This window comes from Rutilus rutilus (genome assembly GCF_951802725.1).
Source record: "Rutilus rutilus genome assembly, chromosome: 2".
NCBI classification, from domain to species: Eukaryota; Metazoa; Chordata; class Actinopteri; order Cypriniformes; family Leuciscidae; genus Rutilus; species Rutilus rutilus.
The window spans coordinates 59,173,220-59,186,877 of NC_140210.1; the positions used below are offsets into that span (position 1 = coordinate 59,173,220).

General features: G+C 38.5%; 3 protein-coding genes across 6 annotated transcripts in view; 1 reads left to right on the plus strand and 2 right to left on the minus strand.

Annotated features, from left to right (window-relative positions):
- LOC311286453 (apoptosis-associated speck-like protein containing a CARD) overlaps positions 1–13,658 on the minus strand; it is a 467,220-nt gene that overhangs the window by 380,680 nt on the left and 72,882 nt on the right. The window lies entirely within an intron of this gene.
- LOC311286417 (retinol dehydrogenase 8-like) lies at positions 214–7,817 on the plus strand. The gene is made up of 6 exons (XM_084402631.1): positions 214–392; positions 5,118–5,279; positions 5,421–5,600; positions 5,742–5,835; positions 6,056–6,239; positions 7,003–7,817. Exons 1-6 carry the CDS (start codon positions 287–289, stop codon positions 7,228–7,230), a joined length of 954 nt encoding a protein of 317 aa, XP_084258757.1. The 5' UTR covers positions 214–286; the 3' UTR covers positions 7,231–7,817.
- LOC311286303 (NACHT, LRR and PYD domains-containing protein 1 homolog) overlaps positions 10,928–13,658 on the minus strand; it is a 32,944-nt gene continuing 30,213 nt past the window's right edge. For 3 of the 4 annotated variants that reach the window (XM_084402440.1, XM_084402441.1, XM_084402439.1), the window contains one exon: positions 10,928–12,601. In XM_084402440.1, coding sequence (XP_084258566.1) covers positions 11,392–12,601 — 1,210 coding nt within the window. In that variant the 3' untranslated portion in view covers positions 10,928–11,391. The remainder of the gene's footprint in view (positions 12,602–13,658) is intronic. The other variant, XM_084402442.1, reaches the window with a different exon arrangement.

Genomic DNA, 13,658 nt, shown 5'->3' on the forward strand with positions numbered 1-13,658 from the left:
TTATTTATACTATTTTTAAGCTTTGTCTTTTCCAAGCGTAATTGGTTGTATTTTGATCATTTGAGCATTTTTAAATATAAAAACCGGGACTTTAATATAACTGCAACCTATTGTATGACTGTGCACTTTACATAGGCGATCGATCTCTATCTGCTGAATCCCTATCAAACTGTGCAAATGATAAATCTGGCAGGCTGATTGAGTAATCCGGGCGCGTTCATGTGTGCTGATCCGCTGAAGAGACTCGCACGCAGCCCGCGTTCCGTTACTCCGCTGAACTGAAACCATGGCAACGGAGAGCCAGAAAGTGGTGCTGATCACCGGCTGCTCATCCGGGATCGGGATGGCCATCGCCGTGCGGCTCGCGAGAGACGAGAACAAGCGATACTACGGTAAGATCCAAATCAATGATAATCAAAGACACACATAATACAGATAAATTCATCAAGATTTCTGGTGAAATACCACAGTACAGTTATTGCTACTTTAGTTTGCCAAACATTCTTAAAGGAACAACTAATGAATCAAACAAAAACCGACTGGGTATAAATGTCACTGTTCAGAAGAATCACTTTGTTAGGATCTTACGGGATTCCTTGAGGAATGTCATTCGGATGATGGACATTCCATGAACATCCCTGTTGGATTTTTTTTGTCAGACCTGCTTTTATTAGGCATAAAGCAAGTAAAATCTCCTTTATTTTACTGCGCTTTATACAACAGAGATTGTTTCAAAGCAGCTTCACAGTATTAAACGTGTAACAGAATAAATGATGCAAACTTCATCAAATATTTCATCAAATAAGTTAATGTAGCAAGACAATAGTGCCATTATCCCTGCAAACAGAACGTTCCCATAATAATTCCATATGGTTCCCGTTTGGTTATTTTTTGGGGTAACTGAACTTTCTCTATTGTTTTTTTTTTTTTTTTGTAACCTCAAGAGAACATACCCAGAACGTTCCCTGCATGTTTTAGATTTTACTTTTTATAACCATAGGATGGTAGGCCAATAAACTACAGAGATTTATTCTAATGCTGAAATCTGTAATTTATTCATAAACAAACTATATTTTGCAGAATTACATGTCAGAAGTTTAAAGCAGTTTTTAATAAATGAGCTAAAAATACTAAGCCAAGGTTAAGCGTAGTGTGAAAAGAATACGTGGGTCTGTTTGTATCTTCCTTTACTGCGCGCCTCTGATCTGCACGAGTACTCGCGCAATTTAAAAAATAAATTATGAGCCACCGACGTGGCTTGCATTATCTCAGTTTTTCGCTGGTATGTCGCTTTATAAATCTGCTGCTTCTCTTTGAACAGCTTAATATGTGCCTTCCCGGCCGCGCGTGGTGTGCTGATCACCACTAAAGACCCTAACCAGTGCCGTGTTTGGTATGGTTTGGCCTCAAGCACACATAAGAGGCTTTGGAGAAGTGGAGAATTGCAGCCATTACCTAATCCTGCCTAAGAAGCTCCTGCAGCACCGTCTTAAAGTTGGCATGAGTGCGTTGAGCTTGGACTTTCTGACTGGGATGGGGGACGTGGTGACGACGACCTCCCAGGGCACAACATCCCTCAACTTGGCTGACCAGCCCAATCCTGTGGGCAACCTCCTCATCGTTGACCGGCCGGTTCAGGCGAGGAAGACGACGAGGGCCTTCTCGAGGTCTCAGAGGACGAGGAGGCCATCCCTCCCTCTTGCGTTCACCATGCTTATATAATTCATAAGAAAGTTGGATTTCTCCAGATAGGCGCGTCCACTATACTGTGGAGATGGCATCAGCATCAGCATCGTCAACTTCATCTTTGTAGATACTGACAGAAAAAAGTAGTATTGATAAACAAATAAAAATTCTCCTTACTATTTTTGACACATTCATAATTAGGGTGGATGGCCCAATACCGATACTGGCGTCGGGTATTGGGCCGATACTGTCCTCATATACTCCTACTCGTACTCATAAAAATTCACCGATATCACGCACCGATACCACGTACATTTTGCGAGCACATCCCTTAAAACAGACATCAGTGGAAAGTTTGTTCAGTCGGATGTCAATGGCAAAGAAAATAAAACGAGGCATGTAGCTTATTATTAAGGTTAACTGACGAGAGAGAGAGAGAGCGAGCGCACTTCTGTTGAATGCTCTAAATTGCTGATCGTTCACTCAGCACATGTTATTTGGATGAAAACTAAATCGTATATGTAAGTAAAGTAAAACATGAACTGTTACCTGATTTAAGTATAACGAGTGGTTCCCTACATTATTACAGGACGTGTGCAGGTCAAGAACCCAGCAAACACATTTACGTTGTGGCAACGTCTCTGGCACGTTGCATTTCTGCTATGGCAACGTCGCTGTCTACGTGCTCGCAACATTGTAACAACGTAGAATTGTAAGACGTGACAGGGCTGTAGCAACGTTGTTGCGCGACATTCAGCAACTGAGAGACGACGTTCTGACAATATTTTTATATGGTGTATTTTGTTAGATAATTATATACTTTTTATCGTTTATTGTTTATCTATATTATTATTTAATGGGGCTATCAACACCTGCAAGTGTAGCCTACACTTTAAAGAGTAAAAATGACAGAAGGTTTCGTTAAAACTGCATATAATCAAATTGCACACAAAAAAGAAATAAACGAATATACAAATGTATTTTAAGTATAATAAATAAAACATAAAAAGCAAAGGCAGATCAGAACATTTAATGAACAAAACCGGGTCTGTATGGCAGATTAGCCGAAAGCAGGTGTCACCGGGGAAACATCCACAAATCCAGAGCAGCAAAGAAACGAATAAGACTAAATAGCGGAAAAATCAAACGAAAAACTAAACAGTGCGAGCGATGCTACATTAATCACATTAGAAATTAAAGCTGTAGGTTGTGTTTGATAGCTGAGGTAGGCTAAACGCAATACACACGTAGCCTTGCTCGATGATGAATGAGAACACAATGAGCCCAACAACAGGTGGTTGGAATTTAAAAGGCTGATTTTCCCGCTTCGGGGCAGTGACGAGTACATTATGTAGTCCAGTGGTTGTCAAGACACCGTTGGCACAACGGTGGCAATGGCCCTGAACGGTGGTTTAATGCCAACATTGTGACAACGCTGTAACAACCTTCACTACACAACGTAGTTATAGCAACCTTTTGGCCATGTTGTTAAAACGTTGTTAGAAGGTTGGCTACGTTGTGCCAACGTTCTGTGTTTGCTGGGAAGTTCCATGAACGCAAACATCCAAAGCGCGCGCCCCGCAAACCAGCGTCTCAGCGCGCGAATACTGAATTAAATTGTCTTTCACGTCTTGCGCTTGTATGGACGAATTCACACAAAATTATGTAAAAACGGCCGTCTTGGCGAGTATCCTATAGTAAACAAAGTCGGTTATATCTCAAATGAACGTTCAAATGCGGTCCGTGCGCTCGGTCTTAAAGGGGCAGCAGTTTGATAAACCTGCTTCTGTGTTTTAATGTTAATCAAACAAAGGACAAAGAAAAACTCACTGCTCTTGACTAAATAGGCTACCCTTTTCAACTTTACAAAAATATCTATCTATATATAATTTATACAGTAATGAATATGCTTTTTTTCACATTTGATTACTTTATTCAAATTTCTGTACCTGTTGGATCTACCTGAAAAACTCTAAACACTATTTCATTTGTAGCCTTTCTTTGTTCTATTGTATTTATTTGTTCTATTTGTAATTCGATTGTTTGTTCTTATTTTGTTACTGACTGCTTACTTGTTTTAAATTCACATTAATTAGGCTGGTAGTTTTTGTTGTAGTATCAAAATTGGATTAAATAATTGATATTTCACTGGTTTTGACAAACATTTGAACCGCTGACCCGATCCTCAGCACTGAGCCCTGCTGAAGCAGCTCTAAATATGTGCTGTGGCTATTAAATGAAAGATAAAATATGATAGAGCAATAGAATGAACAGTGCCAGTAACAGAAGCTCATACAATGCATTTTAGCAGGCTTAATTAAGCATGAAAATAACTGAAAGAAATATATATTTGATGAACAAATTAAGCCAACTAATATGATTTATATTCTTTTGGTTTTTTATTTTTGGTACTCGCCGATACCGATACCGTAACCGATCCCTGAATTAAAAAATTACAAATGCAGTGAAAATTCAGGGATCGGTTACGGTATCAGTATCGGCGAGTACCAAAAATGAAAGTATCGGTATCAGACTCGTTCTGCAAAAAGTGGTATCAGGACATCCCTATTCATAATCATTACTTTTGCCAGCTCAGAATAGGCAATATTACTATACATAGCCTAGGTAAACGCTCATTATGGTTTAGTATTCTCTCCATTATATATTTAAGAAATTAAATTAATTTAAATATGCGATAAGTTGACGAATGGCTTAAATAACTACCAGTCGACTAGAAAAACCTTCGTCAGGGGCAGCCCTATTTCTTTCACATATTTTCAAACCAGCATATCACAAAGGGCATTCTGGGTTGAGCAAGCGGCCCTGAGTGGACTGAGCGAGAAATCTTCAGAAAGATGCTCTCCGCTCCAGAGGAAATATTACCACTGACTGTGCTCACATGCTCTGGTAAAGTTCATTCATAATAAAAACCAGCTCAGTTCAGCAATAAGCAGCTCAACTGAAGACAGTAGCGCAGAGTCAGCTCAATGTTGGTTCAGTTCAGTTCGATGCTGCATAAACAAAAAGAGCTACTAGCAGAGTTTGAATGAGATCTCAGATTACTATGGTTCTGCTATGATTAGCATGGTAAGAGTAATGAACTCATTGACTCATGGAGGCAGAGCTTTAGACTAAAAGGATTGTTTCTGTGAGTCAGCAGCTTAATGGCTGTTTAGAGGCTGTTGAGTTTGTTTCTCTGATGTTTGTGTGAGTAATGATGACAGAAACTCTCTGCAGCCAATATGAATCAGATCAGATTGATTATGGATTTGATCAATCTCTCATATTATTCACTACCTGGCCAAAAAAAACAAAAAACATATTTCCATCAAGAGTTGCATTCATTTGTTTGTCCAAGATCTTGTATTGACAATGGGAGAGTTGAAGCTCTCTGTAAAGTCTGACTCATTCATTTGTGTGTGTGTGTTCAGTCATAGCTACGATGCGGGATCTGAAGCGGAAGGATAAGTTGGTTGAAGCGGCTGGAGACGCGTACGGACGAACTCTGTCTCTGCTCTCGCTGGACGTCTGCAGTGATGAATCTGTCAAACAGTGTGTCGACAGCGTCAAAGATCGACATATAGACATACTGAGTGAGTTCACACACACACACACACACAGATCTGTCTCTGCTGGCTTCTGTTCATTAGTGCTCAGGTTAAGATGATGAATCTGAGCGTCAGTTTCTCTTTTAAGTCTTCAGCTTCAGCCAGAGTTCATCTGTGTGTTTGTAGTCAATAACGCTGGCGTCGGTCTGGTGGGACCCATTGAGGCTCTCAGTCTGGACGACATGAAGCAGGTGTTCGAGACTAATTTCTTCGGTGTTGTGCGCATGATTAAAGAGGTCATGCCCGACATGAAGAGGAGATGCTCTGGACACATCCTCGTCATCAGCAGTGTGCTGGGCCTGCATGGTAAGACAGTCAGACACACAGATACTTCTTCTTGAGGAACAGTAGAAGAGCTGGTACCTTTCATGAGGATCTGCTGAATGACACACACGTGGAAACATCAGTTTACAGAAACACAAAGCAGATTTGTGTTGCCCTTACCAGGTGTGGCGTTTAATGACGTCTACTCTGCGTCGAAGTTCGCCACGGAGGGATTGTGTGAGGGTCTCGCCATCCAGCTGCTCAAGTTTAACGTCACGTGAGTCTTAGTGTTTGCCATTAAACATTGCCTTAAAATATTATTTTAATATATATTCCATAACCTAAAGAACAGCTTTGTCATTAAAGAAAAAGCATCATAAATCTGTTGCCTAGATGGGCTTGAGAGAGTTCTAGAGGGTTCCTCCTTTGGTTCTAGATCTGTGCTGATGCCTCTCACTGCAGTCTGACGTACTTCCCCATCTCTGTCTGTTGGTCAGTGTGTCGATGATCGAGCCCGGGCCTGTAAACACAGAGTTTGAGATGAAGTTAATGACAGACGTTTCTAAGAAAGAGTTCGCCGGTGCTGATCCTGAGACGCTCTCTCACTTCAGGAACTGCTACCTGCCCACCCAAGTGAACCTCTTTCAAGGCCTGGGACAAACACCTGAAGAAATCGCCAAGGTCAGAACGCACGTGAACTCATGCTTGTTCACACCAAGAACCACAACTAGAAACAAAGTTTAATCATCATTACAACACTTAAGAGAATAGCAAAGTCCACACTATTACTAAAACAATGACACACAGCAATGATATCGCTGGAATCACTTTCAGAAAGATTTCCTTCCGGGTGATGAACGATTAAAACATTGGGTAACACTTTATAATAACTGCACACTATTAATCATTAGTTAAGCATTTGTAAACAGTTCATTCATCATTTATAAAGCATTAATAGACATTAATAAGCAGTTTATAAATACAGCTATAAATGCTTTAATCTTGATTTATAAGCACATCTATAATGTGTTTAATAATTGTATTTTCATAATTTATTAATGATCACTTTATCATTTTTAAATGAAGTATTGCATTATTTACAAACCAGTTATTTAGGTGTTGTCATTGATTCATAAGATCACTTAGAAAGTGTAAGTAAATGTAGTAAATTCAGGTAGTCACAAAGCATTTAGTAGTGGCCATTTAACTATTTTTGTGAGCTCATCTAAAGTGAGGACTAGTTATGACTTGTAAAGCATTTACAAAGGAGATTTAAAGGCTCACTGATCTTCTAAACAGAAAAAGGAAACAAACACACACAGCGATACAGAACATAAAAATATTTAACAGCCTTTAAATCTCCTTTGTAATGTGAATAAAGTCACATGAGCTTATCTTGAACAGGCTAAGGAGGATCACTCACTCACTCTCTCTGTTTTTGAAGGTCACTAAGAAGGTGATCGAGTCGCCCCGTCCTCCGTTCCGTAACCTGACGAATCCTCTTTACACCCCGATCGTGGCGCTGAAGTATGCAGACGAGACGCGCAGCCTGTCGGTTCACACCTTCTATCACATGCTGTATAACCTGGGAGGAATCATGCATGTTAGCGTGAGAATCATGAAGTTCCTGAGCTGTGAATGGTTACGGAGACGAACCATCTCACCACTCTAACGCACACATCTCCTGTGGATACTTACAAAGATCAGTCGTCTAGTCTAACAGTCTAACATGCAGTAATGTACCTGTGTGTGAACACTGTGCTTCTCTTTACAGCTGGTTTCTACAGTATCTGGATATTTTTAGCTAAACTGAATTTACACCTTAAGGGTCCAATGATGCACTCCAAATAATTAATGGTTAAACACTCAAACTCTCTCACAAACACTCAAACACTCTGTCTCAAACTCGCACACACTAAAACAGATGATGTCTGTTTTTAACTCTGAAATGGTTTTTTTTTGTCTTTGTACAGATTAAATTGTAAACATACAAATACTGTTACAGAAGTGTTGATTCATTTTAACCAGTGGCGGATTAAGATACTCTGGTGCCCCTGGGCATTGACACCTAGAGTGCCCCCAAATAACCTAAAAAAAAAGACATAAAAATGAAATGTGCTTCATGTGATAATTTACATCAATTGTTATTATTATTATTATTAGTATTATAATTTTACTAAACTCAAAATTAATTCATATTTATAAACTTATCTGATAACAGAAGGATACATCAACATAAGTAATTTTAAGGTTAATTTAGCTGAAGTAGAAAAAATTCTTACAAAATTAGGTTACTGCTTTTTACAGTGTTCTCTGTTAAATTATAACTTGTGAACCCAACTGTTATAGGTATAATCTGCTGCAAGTATGCAGTAAAATTATACATTTTAGAATTAGTGAACCTATCTGTTACAGGTGTAATGTAATAACCATCAATTTCACTTCAAGAAAAGATATACATTCAAACAAAGCATGCTGCAAATATAATGAAAACAATCTTAACTAAATCTGGACAATTGAAAAATGACTCAAAACATGCCAAGGTCTAAGCCAGTCACAACCAACAGCCCACTAAAATCACATGTTTCTTAGATTTTAATATTGTAATGCAAACTGATTATTGACATCCTGAAAATCCAAACTGTTAATCACTTCAGATTATGGCCAACAAAAGGTCTTGTTTGCAATAGTAATAATATCTGTAACTACATAGTGTTTTGAGGTTTTGAACTAAAAATAAAATTTAAAAAATCACTTGTTTACACTCTGCCCCTTTCTTGTTTGCCAACGGCTGCAAAGTACAACGTGAAAGTGCACCTTCCTGTTCTCATCACACAGAATGAGTTGAGTGTTTGCGGTGTTTGAATTCATTGTGAGATCACAGGCATCTGAACAAGAAAAGAGAAACATCTATAACAATAACAAAATATTTGTGTGTGTGTATATACTGTTTTATGGTGTATACTCTTAAACACCTTCTACCTTATTTTGTTTATTCTCAGGTTAGGTAAAGTAAGTCAAATTCGTCCTAAACAATAAGTATATAAATCTCCATACTTACAATTCAGTTGAAAGACTGCTCCATGGTTTAGTTCAGCTCAATTTTTTACACAGCAAAGACTCACGGCAGGCTGGTTTCTTTTTGTACTGGTTATATGTATTTTTATTATTTCAAAAATCAATGAGTTTATACTAAATAACAAAATGAAATAAAACAAAACAAAGTTTAAATGAGTAGTTCACAAGTTTCACCTGCAGGTGTCAGGCTAGGACAATTGAACCAAGGAGAGGCTGTTTGGGGTATACTACGAAAAAGTTTTATGCACCCTGTATTTTAAGGAAGAACATTTATTTATTTACGATACATTATTCATTCACAAAGAAAATTGGTGTCCTTAAAGGTTGGATTTTTCCTAATTTTTTATATTAAGGCATTAAGTTCAGTTTCCAAAAGATGATTTTTTATTCCTCTTTTTAGTCAACTTTAGTATGGGTGTCTAAACTTATGCATAGCACTGTATATGAGGCATTAGTTATTACAGAATAAATTGCATACATTCCACTTACAAGGTTACAATTGTGGTTAATATCATATGAGGCATTATAACAGAATAAATTGCATATTCACTCAACAATACACACACACTTTCGTGGACCTGCAATCATCCTGATCTCTCCATGATGTCCACACTACAAACACACATTAATGTAGATATGCATTATGCACACATGTTCAGTATGTCAGTATTAGTATTTGACATAACTGAGTGTCTGCAGTAAGCAGTCCTTCAGTTTGCCAGAGAGCAGCTTGACCTCTAAATCTCATGGCTGATTGTTACTCTCATGGCTGATTGTTACCAGCTCTCTCAGATGTGAGGGGTTTGAACTCAGAGCTGAAGACACATAACCACAGCCTTCCTCTGTCACCATACAGCCGGACAACCTACAGAATAGAGCAGTGTATTGTTGTGAAGAAGAGAAAAGGGCATGTGGAGCTGTATCAGCTCCTGTTCAGCTCCAGCCTCATATCCCTACTTGTGTTGCTGAAGGACATCTACAGTAGCTTACAGTTTAAACATGGCCTCACTGACACACTGAAAACATATATAATTTCATTTAATGATTGTATTATGGAGTGAAAAACAGTAGATGATCTGTTAGTGTGGGGAGAAACAGCACAAGAACGTGACTTTTTATGCTGCCGTATTTTGACAAGTTCATATCCAATTTGTCAGAAGTGCTTCTTGAGAATGACACTGAATGGATCTGGGGATGTGAACAAGACAAAAGATTTCAAAAGCTTAAAAATCTGGTCTGATCCCATTCGTCTGACTTACGCTCTCTCTAGAGTTCAGGTGTCCTGTGTGTTTCTTTCCTATCAGCTCACTGATACCAAAAACTCCCTTAACTACAACAGTCACAGATGTTCCTCTACTGGACACATTTCTCTAGAGTTGATGCTGAAGTTCATGACAGATCATTGTGTTCATCACAACACAGCGGTCAAATGTGTGAAATGAACAGCATCTTTTCTCCAAAGCAATACAAGCACAAGCTTTGTTGTAGTCCAGACTTTAAAGTTAGGCATCTTTACAGATAATCATTTTAATAAATAGATAAAAACCTGTGCTGACAAACACTTGCAGTGCTGTGGATGTTTTCCAGGAGCTGCTGGAGGAGAAATGTGTGCAAAAGCAGAACAAAAGCTCCTGGAGACACAAACTGTGCTGCAACTACAGACTAAACCATGACGTGATGGAGCAATATGAGAAGAAATATTCCAGCTCTACGTGACGAATCTCACATTCTGCTTCTAAAGCATCAGAACGCTCAGCTGCTTTCATGGGAAGAGCATCACTGGACACTTCTTTTCTGCTCTTTGTTGAAATAATTTAGATACTCCAGCTGAATAATGTTTAATGGACAGATTTTGTCGAGCTTCGTTCAGGTGTCCTGATGTTGGAGGAAGGCTGAGACTGTTGTAGAGGACATGAAGCTCAGAGAACATATTCTTCACTGCCAAATATCTGTGCTTCAGCATTATTATACAACAAATCATATTTCAGCTGTCTTCTATCAGGACAAATAAAGGAAAGGATCATAAGGACACAGAAATAGAGCAAGTGACACAGAAGTGGCTCAACTTACCCACCATTAGGGGTATAGTATGTTGTCACTGGGGAATTTGGGTTTAAAATAAATATATGATATATATATATATATATATATATATATATATATATATATATATATATATTGTGCATTATCCCATGACAGTCTTACTTTACAGCACATTATTCAGAATGTCTATTCATTAAGAATATTTCCATGCACTGAAATATCCAAATGTTAAATTGACACAACAAAATAAAGTTAGAAAAAAGAGTTTTTATTAGATGAAGAGAATACTAAATGTTCCTCATTGCAGTTCACCAAACTTTGTGTGTTTGCAGAAGAATATAATCGTATGAAAAAAAGAGCTGAATTCTATCCTTTTTAATAAACTATAACATTTCATAGTTTATGGCTAATCTATAAAATGTAAAATCAGCAATTCACCAACAAGTATGAAATACAGTTTGACAAACATAAATATAAATGCTGGTATACATTTACTTTAACATTGAACTCGTTTTACCTTCCCTGTAGAACATTTACTTAGATGTGCAAAAACTTACATTTATTTCCCTGTACAACATTTACAATGTAAAGAGCAAAAAGAGCTAAGCAAAATTTAATTTATTTGTAATGTTACTATGAATGAATATTTAGAAAGGAGTATATTTTGTTAAGTTCTGATAAACCCATATCAGATCAAGAATCAGACCAATGTTCAAAAGTGGTAAAGCTTCTCTTCCTGAAGAACTGAGATGAATTCAGCTTTCACAGCATCACTGTGTTTGCGTATAATGTTACAGATCTTTCTCATGCTCTCCTGACTGGTTAAATTCTGTGTGATTTCTGAATATTGCTCTTCATGAATTAGTTCTTGCTGACACAGTTTATCTGCAATGATCCCAACATTTGTAACCCCCTGAATGAGATCTGGCCAATGGTCATCGAAATATCTTGCTTTATCTGCTACACTATTCAGACGCGGCTCGTCTCTCTTAGGATGAATCTGATCACTATTCAGGCGCGGCTCGTCTCTCTTAGGATGAATCAGATCGAGTTCATTTTTCTTAATCGTTGTAGTCCAGACAGGCTTCTGATCCTCTTCTCTTATAAGAGTCATTTGAAGATCATTCTCCAGATGGGTGTTGACCTTGAAGAAGTTTGGGGGAGTTTCTCTTCTGAGTGTGATCCCTTCTTCAGGATTGATAGTGGAGGCACCAGGAACGTCAAGAATGTGTGGCGTTTTCATCCGAAATGGCCTGCCAGGTCTGGGATGCCTGATGATGCATGATGAAAAGGATTTTTCAGTTTCCGCAACTTTTTTTCTTGCACAGTCATCAACTGGAAACAAGTAGAGATGTAGAATGAGAGGATCTCTAGAACACATGTAGAGAAGAAGATCGCAGTGTTCGTCCCATCCCATTATCCAACTTATAATTAATGTTGTAATAGAGAAGGATGGTTGGACAATCTTAGCATGGAATCGGGTCAACTGCACAGGTTCTGTGGTTATCCCCTCGTCTTTTACGGTGAGGACTTTCACAGCATCTTTGAGAGAGGGGTCAGACTCTCCTAAACAGGCGTAATGGGGCAGATGAACTTCCTCCAGTTTCCCTGAGATCACCGTCACGTCAATCACTGGACCGATCCGGTTGCACTGCAGCCTCTCCAGCTCTGCGTTGAGGAAGAGTCCGTCTACGGTACGGTACTGAAGGGTGACGACACAGTCACAGACCCATCGCATTCTGGTCCTGACACACTCGTAACGGCCTGGATCAGTGCTGACCCTGAACTTTGACCCTCCATCATCTGTACAGGCCGACGGCTCAATCTGAAGCCACTGATCAGAATCATCAGCTATATGGACACAAGACTGACAGTTCAGCAGCGGGTGAATATCGAGCCCAGAAGGTTTGGGCTGAGAGAACCTGTGAAGAACCAGAAGAAGGCAGAAGCAAAGAGTCAGCTGCTTTTATTAATCTCAGTTAATGTTAACATGAACTAACAATGAACAGTTGACTAACTAACGTTAACAAATACAGTTAATGCATTAAAGAATGTTAACTAATGGGACCTTATTGTAAAGTATTACCAACAATTCAAAACCAACAACATACAAACAGTTTACTATAAAAACTATTTGTCAGGCAGTTTGACAGAGAGAAAATATAAAGCTAGTATATAATGCTGCGACTGACACCTGTGATGTCACTCACCAATAACAAACAATCAAATATAACTATGAGAGTTTAATTCGCACTGCAGTAGATTTTAATTAGATAAGATTAATTATGTTACTAACCATGAAAATCTGAACTTAGATTTTCATATTATGATAAACTTTGTATTACACTTCCCATTTCTTATGTCTGATGGTGACTAACTTTCCATTCCAGATCTAACAATAAAACAGGATAACTTTTACTTCCTTTTATTTAGGATGTAGCCACCAGACGAACTTTCGATATGATCTAACCTTTTAACAAACTTTTGACTCAGTGTAACCTTGGTCGAATGGAACTTTGAAAATGGACTCAATGTCCTGTTTATTTTGACTGTATTGTGAAATGATTGACTGAAATATTAACCCCTTACAATGTTTTTTATATTTTGCTGATGCCACTAACAAAGGGTAATGAAAGGGGGGGGCTTGCTTTAAACAATTTAACCAATCATATTGATAGCGCATGACATGTTAGTCAGGATGATTCTATTTTGATGTGTCTGGCTTTACCCTATAAAGCCTGTTATATTACTCTGTTGGGCCGAGAATCTCTGAGTATTGCTCGAGAACTCCCGGCCGTTTGAATAAACCATCTGAGGGACATTTACTGAAGTCTGTCTCATTTGTTTTTTATGCTGCGCAGCAAAGAAGTTAGGTTAGTAGACTCGGCCAGTTGTCGACTGAAGACGCAAGAGCTGGAGTATAAAGGTTATTAAGTGTCGATTTGTAGACGCTCTGTGTCGATGAGTAGACGCAACAGT